General features: G+C 36.6%; 1 protein-coding gene across 3 annotated transcripts in view; it reads right to left on the bottom strand.

Annotated features, from left to right (window-relative positions):
* PDE3A (phosphodiesterase 3A) overlaps positions 1–16,766 on the bottom strand; it is a 311,127-nt gene that overhangs the window by 7,469 nt on the left and 286,892 nt on the right. For all 3 annotated transcript variants that reach the window (XM_030321890.1, XM_030321891.1, XM_030321894.1), the window contains 5 exons: positions 15,980–16,093; positions 15,646–15,845; positions 13,799–14,002; positions 12,451–12,606; positions 10,017–10,275 (listed from right to left, as the gene is read on the bottom strand). In XM_030321890.1, the coding sequence (XP_030177750.1) occupies positions 10,017–10,275; positions 12,451–12,606; positions 13,799–14,002; positions 15,646–15,845; positions 15,980–16,093 (933 nt within the window). The remainder of the gene's footprint in view (positions 1–10,016; positions 10,276–12,450; positions 12,607–13,798; positions 14,003–15,645; positions 15,846–15,979; positions 16,094–16,766) is intronic.

The raw sequence follows: 16,766 nt of genomic DNA, 5'->3' as shown, positions 1-16,766 counted from the left end.
ATGTTGCTTTCAAGAGTGGGGAAATAAGAGGGGGATGGCAACCATCATTAATATATCATGGTTACATCGAGACATACTGTGAACCGGATTTAATATTCAGTAATGTCCAATAAAAAGTTCTGCTTAAGTTTTGGTATTATTCTCAATACAGTCAGATCCTCCAGATTTTTCACCTGGACTACTGGAAGAACTTCTTGTTAGGTCTTCCTTTACTTTGTCAGCTAATTCAACCCACAAAAGTCTACAATATTGATTTCTTTTAGGATGGTTTGAATGTTACTGTTCTGCTTCACACGGACTAAAATATTAATTTCAAAGTCCTGTCAAAGTTCTCCCACAAGCTGGCACAAGCATGCTTTTGCAGTCTTCCATCTTCCACAGCCTGGCTTCTGTCTCTACTTCCATATATACACTGAACTCTTCTACTGTCCAGCAGGTACTGGCCCTCCTTCTCAAATGCTCTTCTCAGTCCTCAAAAGTTCATGCCCATTTATTATTTTAAGACTCAGATTTTACTGAATTGCTCCTATAAGAAATATTCTCTCCCCCTGTCTCCCCTCACTCTTCTAAACTCTCATTTCCCTCCATTCATGCTTCCAAGAGTACACATTGTTTTCATTTTTTTCCCTTCTCATTATCTTGGTATCTTTTTCTGATAACTGCATATCCAAAATCAGAAACTCTCATCCCTTCTTTCAATTATATAGTTCTAGAAAAGGTTGTCAAACTCTACTTCCCCACCCACCTTCCCACAATATAGCCCTGTTGCAGCAGCTAGTCAATAGGTGTGACCCAAATCAGGTCAATCAGCATCTTCCCCTGGGAATTTTCCCAACAGCATGGAATCAGTCAGGGAATGGGGGCTGGGGATCTTTTCTCCTCTGCCTGTTTATGTGAAATGAAGTGAATATAGAGCTGGCTAGATTTCCAGTCTCACATAGAAAGAAAGGTTGAAAGATCAAGCTGTCAAGCAGGTGACTCAGAGACAAGAGCAGGTGCAAGTAAGCGTGAATACTGGACAACATCCCAATTACCTGAACCAGTAATTTTCCCTTTTGTATATTCTCACTTTATTGGAGTCTTGTCACTTGTAACAAAAACAATGTCCTCAATGATGTGCATTCTTTTATTTTTATTTTATTTAATTTTTTAAAGTTTATTATTTTGAAAAGGCAGAGACTACACGAGTAGGAGAAGGGTAGAGAGAGAATCCCAAGCAGGGTCAGCAGCACTGTCAGCACAGAGCCCAACACGGGGCTCAAACTCACAAAAGTGTGAGATCCTGACCTGAGCCAAAACCAAAACTCGGACGCTTAACCCACTGAGCCACCCAGGTGCCCCAATAACATGCATTCTTTAGGGCACTTATCTTGCTCTCATATATTACAGGCCTTAGCCCCTCTACTAGACTACAGCTTCTTTTAGGGAGCCTTGTAAAGACAAGTATGTATCTTATACAGAATGAGGCTCAGCAAATATGCATTTGATAAGTAAATAAATTACATTGTCTTGGTGACCAAAACATTTCATGTGTTCAACATGGAAATAGTAAGGACAATTTTCACAGAATTGCATCTCTTAAGGAACTATAATATCATCAACTTTGACAGATGAAACATAAGACATTTTAAAGACCTTTGATTTGATACCATAATTCACTAGTCTTCCAATTCTTTACCTACTTATTAAGAACCTAATATGTACCAAGTATGGTAGGTTCTGGTCATTCACTGATAGACATAATGCCTGCCAGCATGGAGCTTTTACTGTAGCGGGCAAGAGTGAAAAGGTAGGTACAATCACACTGAGTCTTACAAAATCTTTTAAAGGTGCCAGAAAGAGACAAAAATTACTCAGCCAAGAAAATATGGCATGATGACCATGGCTTGGGCTAGGAAGAAAGTAATGAAAATGAAGACAAGTAGATAAATGTGAGACATATTTGTGAGGTTTAATCAACAGGACTTTGGCAACTGATTAGATGTAAGGAAAAAAAGAAGAGAGAGGAATCAAAGACAACCCTGAGCTGTCTGGCCTGAGCCATTGAGTAGGTGGTCATAAGATGTACTGAGAAGGCAATGTTAGGTGAGGAGATTTGAGGGAGATGCTGAACATGAAATGTCTGGGAGACCTTCAAGCGCAGAGGTAAAGTAAGAGCTAGACTTGAGTTTAGAAGAGGGTCTGCTTGCGGCCAGAATATAACTTTTAGTACCTTCATCCGAGTGGCCATCTTAGACTTAGACCAAGAATTTAGAAATTAGGCTAAGATCCCCTATTGGACTATGAACTTTCCAATGCACAGAAGCCAGGTCCCTCCTTTTGTGTGTATATTGTGTACAAAGCTCCAGACTTTAGCAAGAGTTTACTAGATGAATCACGTTCTTTCTAGTTTCTGTTCCACAGGTCCAAGTAAATGATGAAGTGGTGATGAGTGATAAAAATGACAATGATATGAAAAAGTGGTCCATAGGAAATTATGATCTAATGGGGACTACATTAAAGAGTTAACAGTACATGGGGCGCCTGGGTGGCGCAGTCGGTTAAGCGTCCGACTTCAGCCAGGTCACGATCTCGCGGTCCGCGAGTTCGAGCCCCGCGTCGGGCTCTGGGCTGATGGCTCAGAGCCTGGAGCCTGTTTCCGATTCTGTGTCTCCCTCTCTCTCTACCCCTCCCCCGTTCATGCTCTGTCTCTCTCTGTCTCAAAAATAAATAAACATTAAAAAAAAATTAAAAAAAAAAAAAAAAAAAGAGTTAACAGTACAAGTTACCAGGAATATCAGCAGGGATATTTGGGTTTACCTAATGAAGTAGTAATGATTTACAATGTACAATCTAAGAGGAAAGAAGAAGAAAAAAAATAGTAAGAATAGGAAAAAAATACATTAGCTATGAGATATGCCAAAGGAAGTAGATCTTTTGGAGGCCATCCGCCACAATTTTTATGGAAGTACTAGTGATTCTGTCAACAGTTTTATTATAATATACCACAAAAATTCTTTTATTTTACAGGGTAAGATCAATTTCAAAATACAGTTAAAAAAAAAAAGGACGCTGATAACCAGTAAGGAAACTGAATTAGTAATCAAAAATCTGCCAGAAAACAAGAGTCCAGGGCCAGATGGCTTTCCAGGGGAATTCTACCAAACATTTAAGGAAGAGTTAACACCTATTCTCTTGAAACTATTCCAAAAAATAGAAATGGAAGGAAAACTTCCAAGCTCTTTCTATGAAGCCAGCATTACCTTGATTCCAAAACCAGACAGAGACCCCACTAAAAAGGAGAACTACAGACCAATTTCCCTGATGAACATGGATACAAAAATCCTCAACAAGATATTAGCCAACCGGCTCCAACAATACGTTAAAAAAATTATTCACCACGACCAAGCGGGATTTATACCTGGGATGCAGGGTTGGTTCAATATCTGCAAAACAATTAGCATGATTCATCACATCAATAAAAGAAAGGACAAGAACCATATGATCCTCTCAATAGATGCAGAGAAAGCATTTGACAAAATACAGCATCCTTTCTTGATAAAAACCCTCAAGAAAGTAGGGATAGAAGGAGCATACCCCCAGATCATAAAAACCATATATGAACAACCCAATGCTAATATCATTCTCAAAAGGGAAAAACTGACAGAAAGAAATAAAAGGCATCCAAATCGGCCAGGAGGAGGTCAAACTTTCACTCTTCTCAGATGACGTGATAATCTGTATGGAAAACCCAAAAGACTCCACCAAAAAACGGCTAGAACTGATTCATGAATGCAGCAAAGTTGCAGTATATAAAATCAACACACAGAAATCGGTTGCATTCCTATTCACCAACAATGAAGAAACGAAAAGAGAAATCAAAGAATCAATCCCATTTACAGTTGCACTAAAAACCATAAAATACCCAGGAATAAATCTAAACAAAGAGGTAAAAAATCTATACACTGAAAAGTATAGAAAGCTTATGAAAGAAATGGAAGAAGACACACAAAAATGGAAAAAGATTCCATGCTCCTGGATAGGAAGAACAAATATTGTTAAAATGTCAATACTACCCAAAGCAATCTACATATTCAATGCAATCCCTATCAAAGTTACATCAGCATTCTTTACAGAGCTAGAACAAATAATCCTAAAATTTGTATGGAACCAGAAAAGACCCCGAGTAGCCAAAGCGATCTTGAAAAAGAAAACCAAAGCAGGAGGCATCACAATCCTAGACTTCAAGCTATACTACAAAGCTGTAATCATCAGGATAGTACGGTACTGGCACAAGAACACTCAGATCAATGGAACAGAATAGAGAACCCAGAAATGGGCCCACAAACATATGGCCAACTGATCTTTGACAAAGCAGGAAAGAATATCCAATGGAATAAAGACAGTCTCTTCAGCAAGAGGTGCTGGGAAAACTGGACAGCAACATGCAGAAAAATGAACCTGGACCACTTTCTTACACCATACACAAAAATAAACTCAAAATGGATGAAAGACCTCAATGTAAGACAGGAAGCCATCAAAATCCTTGAGGAGAAAGCAGGCAAAAACCTCTTTGATCTTACATGCAGCAAGTTCTTACTCAACACGTCTCCAGAGGCAAGGGAAACAAAAGCAAAAATGAACTACTGGGACCTCATCAAAATAAAAACCTTCTGCACAGCGAAGGAAACAATCAGTAAAACTAAAAGGCAACTGACAGAAAGGGAGAAGATATTTGCAAATGACATGAGATAAAGGGTTAGTATCCAAAATCTATAAAGAACTTCTCAAACTCAACACCCAAAAAACAAATAACCCAGTGAAGAAATGGGCAAAAGACATGAATAGACACTTCTCCAAGGAAGATATACAGATGGCTAATCAACACATGAAAAAATGCTCCACATCACTCATCATCAGGGAAATACAAATCAAAACCACAATGAGATACCACCTGACACCTGTCAGAATGGGTAGCATGAACAACTCAGTCAACAACAGATGTTGGTGAGGATGCAGAGAAAGAGGATCTCTTTTGTATTGTTGGTGGGAATGCAAGCTGGTGCAGCCACTCTGGAAAACAGTATGGAGGTTCCTCAATAAGCTAAAAATAGAACTTCCCTATGACCCACCAATTGCACTACTAGGCATTTATCTACAGGATACAGGTGTGCTGTTTCGAAGGGACACATGCACCCCCACGTTTATAGCAGCACTATCAACAACAGCCAAAGTATGGAAAGAGCCCAAATGTCCATCGATGGATGAATGGATAAAGAAGAGGTGGTATATATACATATACACAATGGAGTATTACTCGGCAATCAAAAAGAATGAAATCTTACCATTTGCAACTATGTGGATGGAACTGGAGGGTATTATGCTAAGTGAAATTAGTCAGAGAAAGACAAAAATTATATGACTTCACTCATATGAGGACTTTAAGAGACAAAACAGATGAACATAAGGGAAGGGAAACAAAAATAATATAAAAACAGGGAGGGGGACAAAACAGAAGAGACTCATAAATATGGAGAACTGAGGGTTGCTGGAGGGGTTGTGGGAGGGGGGATGGGGTAAATGGGTAAGAGATACTAAGGAATCTACTCCTGAAATCATTGTTGCAGTATATGCTGATTAATTTGGATGTAAATTTAAAAAAAGGAATAAAAAGAAAAGAAACAGATGCCAAAAAAAAAGGGACACGCTATCTTGAATTAATTTTGAACCATACAGACAAATAACAAAATTATTAAATTGAATAAATGCCAGGGTGAATGGATATAGGCTGAGTCATAAGCAAGAATTTAAAAAACGATTTACTGTTTTCATTATTTTATTTATGAGATGAACCCATCAATCAAATTTATATTGACCACCTACTAATTGACAAGAAATTTCTGGATGCTACATACACAAAGACCAATTAGTCCAAGAGCTTGCCTTAAAGGAGTTTACTGTTTATAGGAGAGAGAGCAAAGAAGACAAGAAAATAAAATACACATGCTATGTTTTATGACAGACGTATGCATGTGACTAAGATGGTCTTGATGCTCCCCTTAGCTGGACTAAATTCTAGACCAGTTTCTTCCAGATTGTATGTCTCTGGCCTGCCTTTTATTATAGCATTTACTTTATAAAACTTGAAAGTGCAGATACTTTCTCTGCTCTTTTGTAATACAGATAAAACTTCTCCCAGTTTCTAGCCAGTTTTACAACCCAGGAACTCCTTCCTCAAGTACATGGGCATTAATTCTTTTGAAATGAAATCAAGAAAAACAGGGGCCCTAACTTTCAGTCTTCGAGGGAGGGAAGGTGCCTAACTTCAATATGTACCAATTAGCAAACACAAATGGCTCAATCACATGGGCCAACTTCCCTCTAAGGTCTTATAGTACTTTTTCATAGCTCATGCTATTGCTTAAAAATTCTCCTGCCTTAGTTTCAATGGAGTTGAGTTTAATTTCTCTCCCTTATCGCAACAATGTTGAATAAAGCGTTCCTTGACATTTTTAACAAAGTGTATATTGCAATCTCTCTCTGGTACATTAAAACCATGGCAACACAAGAGACTCAGCCTGTGAGGGGATAGGTAAGATTTTTTTTTTCTTTCAAAGAACAGGACACCTGAGGTGAGACGTAAATTTTGAGAATTAAATACTCTAGGTGAAGGTGTTGGCAGCATTCCAGGCAGAGTGAGGGGCATGCATACAGGCAGGGTTACGGGTCTGTGGAGCATGACATCAATTTCTTCAAATGAACGTTTCTTAACAAAGACTCTGTGTATATGTGTATGCATGTGTGTGTGTGTGTATACATATACACTAAAATTTAAAGAAATCTGAATTATTTCTATAAAAATCAATAAAATATATTACTACCACATTAGAGTTTTAAAAGCAAATTTATAAAATTATTCTTCTACCAAAGTCATCTACTTGTCTGTGTCTACTTTGTTTTTATTATAGTTAAGTCAAATTGGCTTCTGTTTAGGAATTTTTCAATGTCAATATACTTTTGAACTTAATCCTTTGAATCAAGAGAGTTACACCAATGAGCATTGGCCGAAGGACAGATTTGAATCACGGTTATAGGAAAACACTACTGCCCAAGGTGATTATTCCATCTGAAAGTTATACACATTCATGGCAGTGTATTCAAAGGGATGAAGGTAACAAAAGCTTGATTTTTCTCCTTTTCCTTTCAGGACAGCTCCCATGAGAACAGCTGTTCTCTTATTAATTCTGTTAAATGTTAGCAATAAACCTCTCTGGATTTGAACTGAATAAGGTGACGTAGAAGAAAGTTTGTACCAAATAAATTTGCGTAGATAGAGTCTGCAGGTGGTCTAAAACATGCCTGTATTGGGAGCCAAATTGTTCAGCACTGGAACCTTTTGAAATGAGAACAAAGAGCCTTTCATTGCTGAAATTCTAAATGCAGCTTAGTACTTCATTAGAAACCTCTTAGTTCGCTGTAGGAATCTTTCAGATTTAATTATGAGGTTGGGAAAAAGCCTTCTTTCCCTAGGATACCATATTGAAACATTTAATTCTGTGTTTCCTGGGAGATCTCCAAGTTTTGCAAATTGCTGAAATTATCAGTGCATATTTAATCTAAATTTTTTCTGAAACCTAACTTTCAGGCTCAATCAAGTTAACCGTCTCAGTCAATCTGATTATGAAACTAAAATTACTCGGATTCTACAGCAGTCGAGTTAGAAATGAGGAAATCTGGGCTTGGAGAGTAACACATCAGAATCTGGAAGTCAGTATGGCAACTTAACCCTACAGAACGAAAAGTAATTGAATATCTGGTTGTCTCATTTGCTGCTAAAGCCAATGCTGACAAGTTGAGCCTGTTTAATCTCCTGGCCTGTGTTCTTCAATTCTTGATGCTGGTATTATGTGTGTGTGTTTTCAATGTGTTTGAGTTCAAATAGCAATCAGTAAGAGCCCATGGGAACAAAGCTTTTCCAAGAGGCTAAGCCGACAACACTTTCCAATGTCACTCAGTGGGAAAAGAAAAACAAAAACAAAAAACAAACAAAAAACTGTCCTGTCCTTCAACAGCAAACTACCTCCTGGCTCTTTGAAGTTAAACAAAACAAAACAAAACAAAACAACCACTACATGTTTATTAAATGAACAAATGAAAACATAAGCCATGAATCCCAAGTCTTGTCTCCAACCTCTGAATCTCAAGATTAGCACAAAATTGCTAATGGAAATCTTTTTATAAGCACCAGAGAAATAAAATATAATTTCTTTGATAATAGAATACTGAAGTAAAACAACTTTTGATTTTCACCTCATTCTGTACCAAAGTTAAAATATAAGACAGAACTGAAGCAAAAATTTAACCTAGAGCAAATCTGTGAAACCCTGCCTCATTAGTTTATAGTTCATGAAGATCTCTGTATCTCTATTTTGCAAGCTTACAACAGAGTACTTCTAGAGGGCAAAATGGGTCAAACCCATGTCAGACTGAATTTACTAGATGGCTGAGATGAACTGAGTCATGAATTTTCCTGACAGTGCTAAAAGATGGGAATAAATGATCAGAATGTCTTTCTTTGGTAATATTTTGGGTAAGGGCTTCGAAAAATATTACCACTATATTTTTTTTATGAAGGCAGAGGTAAACCACATACTGTGTTTTCATGAAAATAATAACACTATTTGTGCAATGTTACTGTAAGGGTTATGGGTTTTCCTAATTATGATGTTTGGGCCTCCTCCCTATGACAGGAGAAGTAGCGGAGAATATTTCAAGACATGAATAAAACTAATGCCTTTTTGTCATCAGGTGAGTTAAAATGGATTAGGTTGGCTACATGATGTGCTCCAAATCAATGACCAGATGCGAATACTTTTCATTGTTCCTAATGTCACTACTTAGCCTGGTTCAAAGCCACAGTCATTTCTCACTTGGATAACTTCAACAGCCTCTTATTACCCTTATTCCCACCTCAGACTCAAGAGTGTTCTCAATACAGCAGCTGAAGCAACCCATTTAAAATGTAAGCTGAATCAGCTAACTCTTCTGCACCACATCTCTCAGGGCTTCCCAACTTACTCAGAGTAAAAGCCAAACTCCATACTGTGACCTACAGCGACCCACCTTCAAACCCTACATCATTTGGCTCCCCACTGCCTCTCTCCGGCTGCCCCCTCAGCCCCTTTCCTGTCTTAGCCACCCCAGCTCTCCTGATGCTCCTTGAACACCCAGCCAACGCTGACCTCAGGACGTTTACATGGTTTGCTTCTTTCTCTTCTTGGAACACTTTTTCCACCTGAACTGCCATGGATCTTCCTTCACTTCTTTCAGTCTTTTTTTCTTTTTTTATGTCTTTCTTCTTTAGACCATCTGTGGGTACCTTATCTAAAATTTTAACTTTTCTCTGCAGTATTTCATATCCCCCCTTTTTTTTTAAATCGAGCATTTATCAGTACCTGACTTATTAAAGACTTACTGACTTGTCCTGCTTAGTGTCTACTGACTCCACTGGAAAGAAAAGTCTAAATGGGCAAGGATTTATATTTTGTCTGATTTGTTCATGGCTCTATCTTCAGTACGTGGAAGAATGCCTGGCACAGCGTTGATGCTTAATAAAAATTTGTTACATAAATGAGTGATAACTACCTCTTACCACTTCACATGGCTTTCCTTGAACTAGGCCAACAAAACTCTATTGTTGCTCTATATAGTATGTGAAATTCCTTTCATCTCTAAATTATTAAGATACTACAAAGAACAGACTTCAACCGCTTGATTTCTTTTTGCTTCATAACAGAGAATGTATCCTTGTATGAACATGGTATTATAATAGATTCCACAGTCTATAATTGCTATTATTATGATATTAGGGAAGGGAGGTTATCCACAATCCAATGCAGATGATATGTGGACACAAACTATGTAGTTCATGAGAAGCGTAAATTCATCCAAACCTATGTAAAAAAAAAAACAAAAAACAAAAAACAAAACAACAATCCTAGGAAAAACACACTAGAAATAGATTTTATAAAACTTACTTGGAGCTTCATTATTTTCACAGGTTTCCCCTTCATTTGGTGCTTCTTCCTCCTCCTCCTCTTCTTCTGGGTCATCAGTATCTCCTGACTCATCACTGTCTTCCACCCATTTCCCTGGCATTAGTCCTGCTGAATCATAGGAGTTGCACAGAGGACCCACAATGTGAGAGATGAAGGATTCCTGAAGATTGGCCAACTGAGGAGCAGAACGGTCCATGAAGGGGCTTATTGGTAACCCAAGGCTGGCCTCTTCATCACCCTGGAAATAGGAATTTAGCATGAATAGTCAACCAGAAAGATAAATGACATGGAAAATTTAAAATACTAGTAAAGTCAACATTCACTTGGCATCTAAAATTTGCAATTATGTAAGAACCCAGACATTCATGTGTGAACTCCCTCTTTTGCTTGACTGCTAAAAGATTCTACTCAAATTACTAAGATCCCTGTAGAAATGTTTTGTTGCTATTTATCACTTTTGTGATCTTGAGATTTTGGCTTTTGATTGAGGGGAAATAGAAGAAATGGTCTAATGTCTCAGTAGATGGTACTTCTTATTACACATGATTCCTCTTTAAATGAGAATATAAATGCACTTTAAAATGCAATGCTGGGAATAATTATCCAACAAATACATAATCTATCATGTTTTTTTTTCTTCTTTTGCCTTAGCTGCCAGAAATCTTAGTATAGTTTATTGCTCAATTAAAGGTGCTATCTTATCCCAGCTTTTGGTTGAATTATATCTTCTGTGATTATATGGTTTCTGAAAGTCTTATTTGGCAATATGTTTATCAGTACTATTGTGTGTTTTTATTTTGAACTGCTTCAAATCTTTCTGGAAAAAAAAAAACAGATTGTAAACTAGTAGTCATCTAGCAAAATTAATGAAGGAAATATACTGAAATACCAACAATGGTTATACCTATGTAGAATGATCATAAATTATCCTTTTTATTTTTCTTTATTTCAATATTTGGGGATTGATTATGAATTAATCTCATTTCTAGAAAAGTATCTAGAAAGTATAAACCTTTTATTCTATATATGAATCCTGTCTACAAAACCTTATAAACCTATAAAATTCTTTCTAATCCCTCTTTAAATATGTCCAGCGATAGCAGGCAATTTATTACTTATTTCTGGATTTCTTCATAATACAAATTTTTTTCTCTCATTGTCTTGAAATCAATCTCACTATACCTTCTATAGACTGGTTATATCCACACCATTTTTAGGGAAGGAAAAAGAAATCTCATGTTTCTTAAAAATCACATCTTGGGGCACCTGGGTGGCTCAGTAGGTTGAGTGTCCAACTTTGGTCAGGTCATGATCTCACGGCTCGTGAGTTTGAGCCCCACGTCAGGCTCTGGTGCTGACGGCGCAGAGCCTGGAGGCTGCTTCAGATTCTGTGTCTCCCTCTCTCTCTGCCCCTAACCCACGCGCATTTCTGTCTCTGTCTCTCTCAAAAATAAATAGACATTAAAAAAAAATCAGGTCCTGTGTTAAGCAATAATTTATCTTCTTTAATCTCCACAATGTATGATCACTTAACACTAAATTTGTAAGTCAGCCTTTTAAGTATCTGAAGACAGTTATTACATCACCTCCATTTTCTCCCGTGGTAATGATCTTCACTTTTTTCATGTCTTTTTATGTCACTGATCCCTGTCCTTTACCCATGATCTACTGCCTCCACATTCCTCTTAAGAGAGTAAATCACAGTACTCAAAACACAGTTTCAGATATAATTAAATCAGCATAGGATAATATGGGGAAGATCACCTCATGTTTATGTGTTTGGTAGGTTTTTTGTTAGTGTGTTTATTTTCACATTATCATGTCAAATAAAATGCCTATTTTTAAAGTTTTTTTGTATGCTGCTGTTATTGACCACTAAAAGTAAATGAACTTGGGAGTGCCTGGGTGGCTCAGTTGGTTAAGTGTCTGACTCTTGATTCCAGTCAGGTCATAATCTCATGGTTCATGAGACCGAGCCCTGTGTCAGGCTCTGTGCTGACATCGCAGAGCCTGCTTGGGGTTCTCTCTCTCCTTCTCTTTCTCTGCCTCTCCCCGCCCTCTCTCTCTGCCCCCAACTCCTGCTCTTTCTCTCTCAAAATAAACATTAAAAAGTAAATGAACTTAATCTGATATACATTCGCCCATATAAACTACCTTATAATCAGTTTATAAAAAAAAACAATATGTCAATGGTGTTCCTAATGGCTAAGTCATTTCATTATCTCAGTATCTTCTCCTTCCCCTCCCACATTCCCACAATCCTTGAAAATTGTGTATGTTTAGAGTTTTTAGTCAGCGCATTTTCTGATGTATGAATATGAAAGAGACTGATCACATTTTACAGCTTTTGGAAGCTTTTCTGAATTTATGAGCAGCCTAAGTAGGAATTAAGATAAACAGTTAAGTTAGTTACCTGTTCATAAAATTCGTTGACAATACCCTCTGTCCACTGGAGATGGAGCTCTTTACATTTAGCTGGCCCATTGATATCAGCCAACTTTATACACATTTGACAAACCAGTAGACGATCATTTTCATTGGTCCAATCTATTCCAACATCATCATTAACCTGTTTGAGGGGCAAAGTTAAAATGTGTTTTGCCTCAATGAAAGCAAAAGTTGAACAGATAAACAATATTTATTATCTTCCTAACATGTAGAGATCAGAATACCAAGAAATGAAGAACTTCGTAGTTATTTAAAATAACATTATTGGCTTGCATAACAGTAAAATAGCTTATCAGAAGACTAAAATAAGAAATGATGGACAAAATAATTATTAATTATTGAAGTGAAAATAATGCTACTTAAAATTAGCATAGGGGCGTCTAGGTGGCTTAGTCGGTTAAGCGTCCGACTTCGGCTCAGGTCATGATCTTGCGGTCTGTGAGTTCGAGCCCCGCGTGGGGCTCTGTGCTGACCGCTCAGAGCCTGGAGCCTGTTTCAGATTCTGTGTGTGTGTCTCTCTCTCTCTCTCTCTCTCTCTGTGACCCTCCCCCATTCATGCTCTCTCTCTGTCTCTGTCTCAAAAAAAAAATAAATAAACGTTAAAAAAATAATTTAAAAAATTAGCATATATATGTAAAGAGGCTGTAAATTAAAGTGGATAAATAAATAAATAAAAAGAGATGCCTAAGTGGCTCAGTCGGTTGAGCATCTGACTCTTGATTTTGGCTCAAGTCATGATCCCAGGGTTGTGGGATTGAGCCCTGTGTTGGGCTCCACGTTGAGCATGGAGCTGCTTAAGATTGCCTTTATTTCCCCCCTTTGCCTCTCTCCCCTGCTCATGCTCTCTAAATAAACAAATAAATAAAATCAGCATATATTACCAATTACCAGTAAATAAATATAGCTACAAACGGTAAGAAATTTTCTTAAGTTATATTTTGAAGCATGAAATTTTGTTTTGAGATTTTGACCTTTTCTACAGTCAGATAATTTATGTTAATATGCTACAGAGGTGAGAGTAAATTAAATCAAACAAAAACCCAATGACACTGAGAGTTTTATTTCTCTGAAGCACAAAATGTATGTATGTGTACACACACACACACACACACACACATAAACAGGACCTCAACTTCTCAGATTTCTAGATGGGGACCAATGTCTATATATCTGCTTCTGGTTAATCATTTTATTGCACTTTATTTTCACATTTGACATATAAAAGGTGAAAGCAATGAATTTTGTTCCACACTTTGATTCCATGACATCTTTCAATATGGTCATAAAATGAAGACTAGTACAAATCTACTTACCTTGGCATTAAATTTGGCTACGAAATCAAAGTGTTTCTTCAGGTCAGTGGCCAAAATTGCTTCAATGACGAGGAAACGAAAATGCTTAAATTCCACATGGTCAAGATTAACTAAGAAGTTGTACTCTGGCCGGGACATGAAAAGATTCCATGCAGCAGCTGCATGATGGTTCTCCAAAACTGAACGATCATTATAGAGCACCGCCTAAGCAAATAAGTAAGAGACTAAAGAGTTCAACTTTTAAATTAAAAAAAAAAAAAAAATAATAATACATGAGTATGCAAAGCTTTCGGAATTCTCTTTTTTCACAGAACACAGAAATTTAATCTTGTGACTGTTGGTTATTAAGAATTATATACTGTAATTACATTGATTGATGGTTACTTTTCTTGGTTAAATTTCCTTTTTTATAAGACGAAGTTCATTTCCTTGAACTTTATTCTAAACTCTTGCAAATGAGGGGCTTAGAGTTAGCTTTTATCAGATTTCTTTGCACAGGAATTTAACTATTTAAAACAATCCAAATACACTAAAATCCCTAGGAGGTAACTTAGTTACTTTCTGCATCTAGAGTAAGAATTACCTTTTCTTAAACACATATAACTAATACATAGGAATGGAATCCCTGAAAAGCTCATAATTTAAAACATTCTCACCTCACAAGCAGCCATTGAAAACATCATCCTTAAAGTAGTAATTGAAGGTATATAATAAATATCTGCTTGGAATTCTCTAATAATGCTCAAGGACATTGCAAAAGAGAAGGAAGTTGCCTAAAAACTGCTTGAAGGTTAGTGTGTCAGATAGATGACAATATAGGGTTAAAAGGCATAGGGATAAAAAGGAGAGCCTGAGCACATGAAAATTTACATTGAACTAAGTAAAAATGCATACATGTGTAGGAAAATATGCATGACAAATGGTGCTGGCAAAATGATTTGCCCATCTTTAGGGAAAATAATTCTGGGGTAAGAAGGACATGCTGGAATAAGTTTAAAATAAGTAGGGAAAAAATATCAGGATACTTTTTTAACATATAGATTAGAGGAAAATCTAGTCTAGTCTATATGACAGGTGGAAATGGATAGGGGTTGGGTAAAGGACAAAAGTCAAACAAGAAAAAAACAAAAAATGTATGAGACCAGATTGTCTTCTAGATCCTCTAGAAAGAAAAACAGGATCTCAGAATACTTAGTAACATGGATCCAGCTAATTAAATGAAGGAGAAACTTACTGAGTTTAATTGTATAAATGGAGATGCTGAGATACTCAGTGATTAATTTTTGACTTAACTTTAAATATATATGAAAATGAACTCCTTTAAAGTTATTGTTTTTGGAATACTATGTTCAGATAAAAAAAAATTCCTTCAAATGAATGAAATAAGTTGATGTTTAAATCCTAATCAATAGAAATGTCATAAGAATCATGGTTGTTATAATGAATATATCTCAAATGAATAGGATTTATATAAAAATAAGCCCCATATTCTTAAAAGTCCAAGAAAGGCTGGGTTCTCTAATCTTTCCAAAAAAGAGACTTTAGTATAGGTTTGATTTTCTTTGTTGAGAAGGTTCATTAATATGAATTCAACTAGCTTTTCTTCTTAAGAAAACTGAGAAGGGAGTCCCATGGGTAATAAAGTTGCATGCCTGCCATTAATATCTTGGAACAAACATGATATATTTTCAAAATTAGCTTGGTCTGTAAGAATTTTTTCCTAGGGCTAAATATAGCTTGGCTCATATTCATTTGGTCCCTATTATAAGTCAAATTTATAAAATAAATTTCCTTTGGAAAAATCTCTAAATTGAATTATCTCTTGTAATCAAAATTGAAAGATTTACCTGAGGAGCACTAGTTGCAACCAGGAAAGCATTAGTCCTTCCTGGGTGATCATAATCATGCATGGCTGCAGCTACATACAGGGCCATTAACTCTAAGGCAGGGATATTTCCAGAGAGACATCCGTATTTATCATCAGGCACATTATACATTTTTGAGAATACATATCCCATATGTCCATGTGTAAACCCACTGTCAGAATCTGAGAAGAGAAAATGAAAGTAACAGAAAGTTTTAAAAAGTATTAAAGTGATACCATTTGTCTTGACTTCCTTTTTTAAAGAAATACTTTTCCCCCCACAGTTACAAAGAAGCACCGATATACTTAACACGTACCTGAATCACTTGCTGATCCGTGATCATTAATCACAGTTGAGTGGCCTGGAATAGGTTGTGTAGTAAGATACCAAACAGCATGTAAGACGTCAGTGGCATGGATTCTGTTATGATCTTTAACCAATGCAAAGGGAACAGTCATTAATTTGTGAACTTGGGGTCCAAGGACTAAGAGTGCCATCTACTGGATAAACATTTTAGTCTTAACATTTTAATACCCCAGCAAAAAGCAGCCAAACATTCAAGGACAAATACTCTTTGATTACTCTTCCATTACTCCAAAATATCCATAGTGACAAGAAAAAAAAAAAAAGCATACACAACATTCATTATTCATGCAGATGTCTGAAGTGGAAAAATCTGTGTGCAGAGTCTACCAGAAACCTAACATGTAAAGAAAACTCACTATGTGAAACCCCTGTAATGTTTACCTTTATATGTATTTCCATGCTCCTATAAGATTATGCAGAGGACCAAAATAAAAGAAAGACCTGTGACATACTTCAAATAGGTCAGATCAATGGCCTATATCACCCAATATCTCATCTCTGATAAATAGCATGCAAATATATTCTGTGAATAAAACATAGTACTATTCTTTTGTATCAAACTTAAAACACTGGTTAAAAGTTACTAATGTATCTTTTATATGTAGATTAAATCCACAAAGCAAAAATCAAGAACAAGAATCAATGATGTTCAGTTTGGGAGTACAGCTCTAGGACATACCTACAGAGAAAAATAAAAGCCTCTTTGTACATTAATGTAGGGAGTTGAGTCATTGACC

The sequence above is a fragment of the Lynx canadensis genome, chromosome B4 (genome assembly GCF_007474595.2).
Source record: "Lynx canadensis isolate LIC74 chromosome B4, mLynCan4.pri.v2, whole genome shotgun sequence".
Taxonomy (NCBI): Eukaryota; Metazoa; Chordata; class Mammalia; order Carnivora; family Felidae; genus Lynx; species Lynx canadensis.
This window is presented reverse-complemented; position numbering and strand designations above follow the sequence as displayed.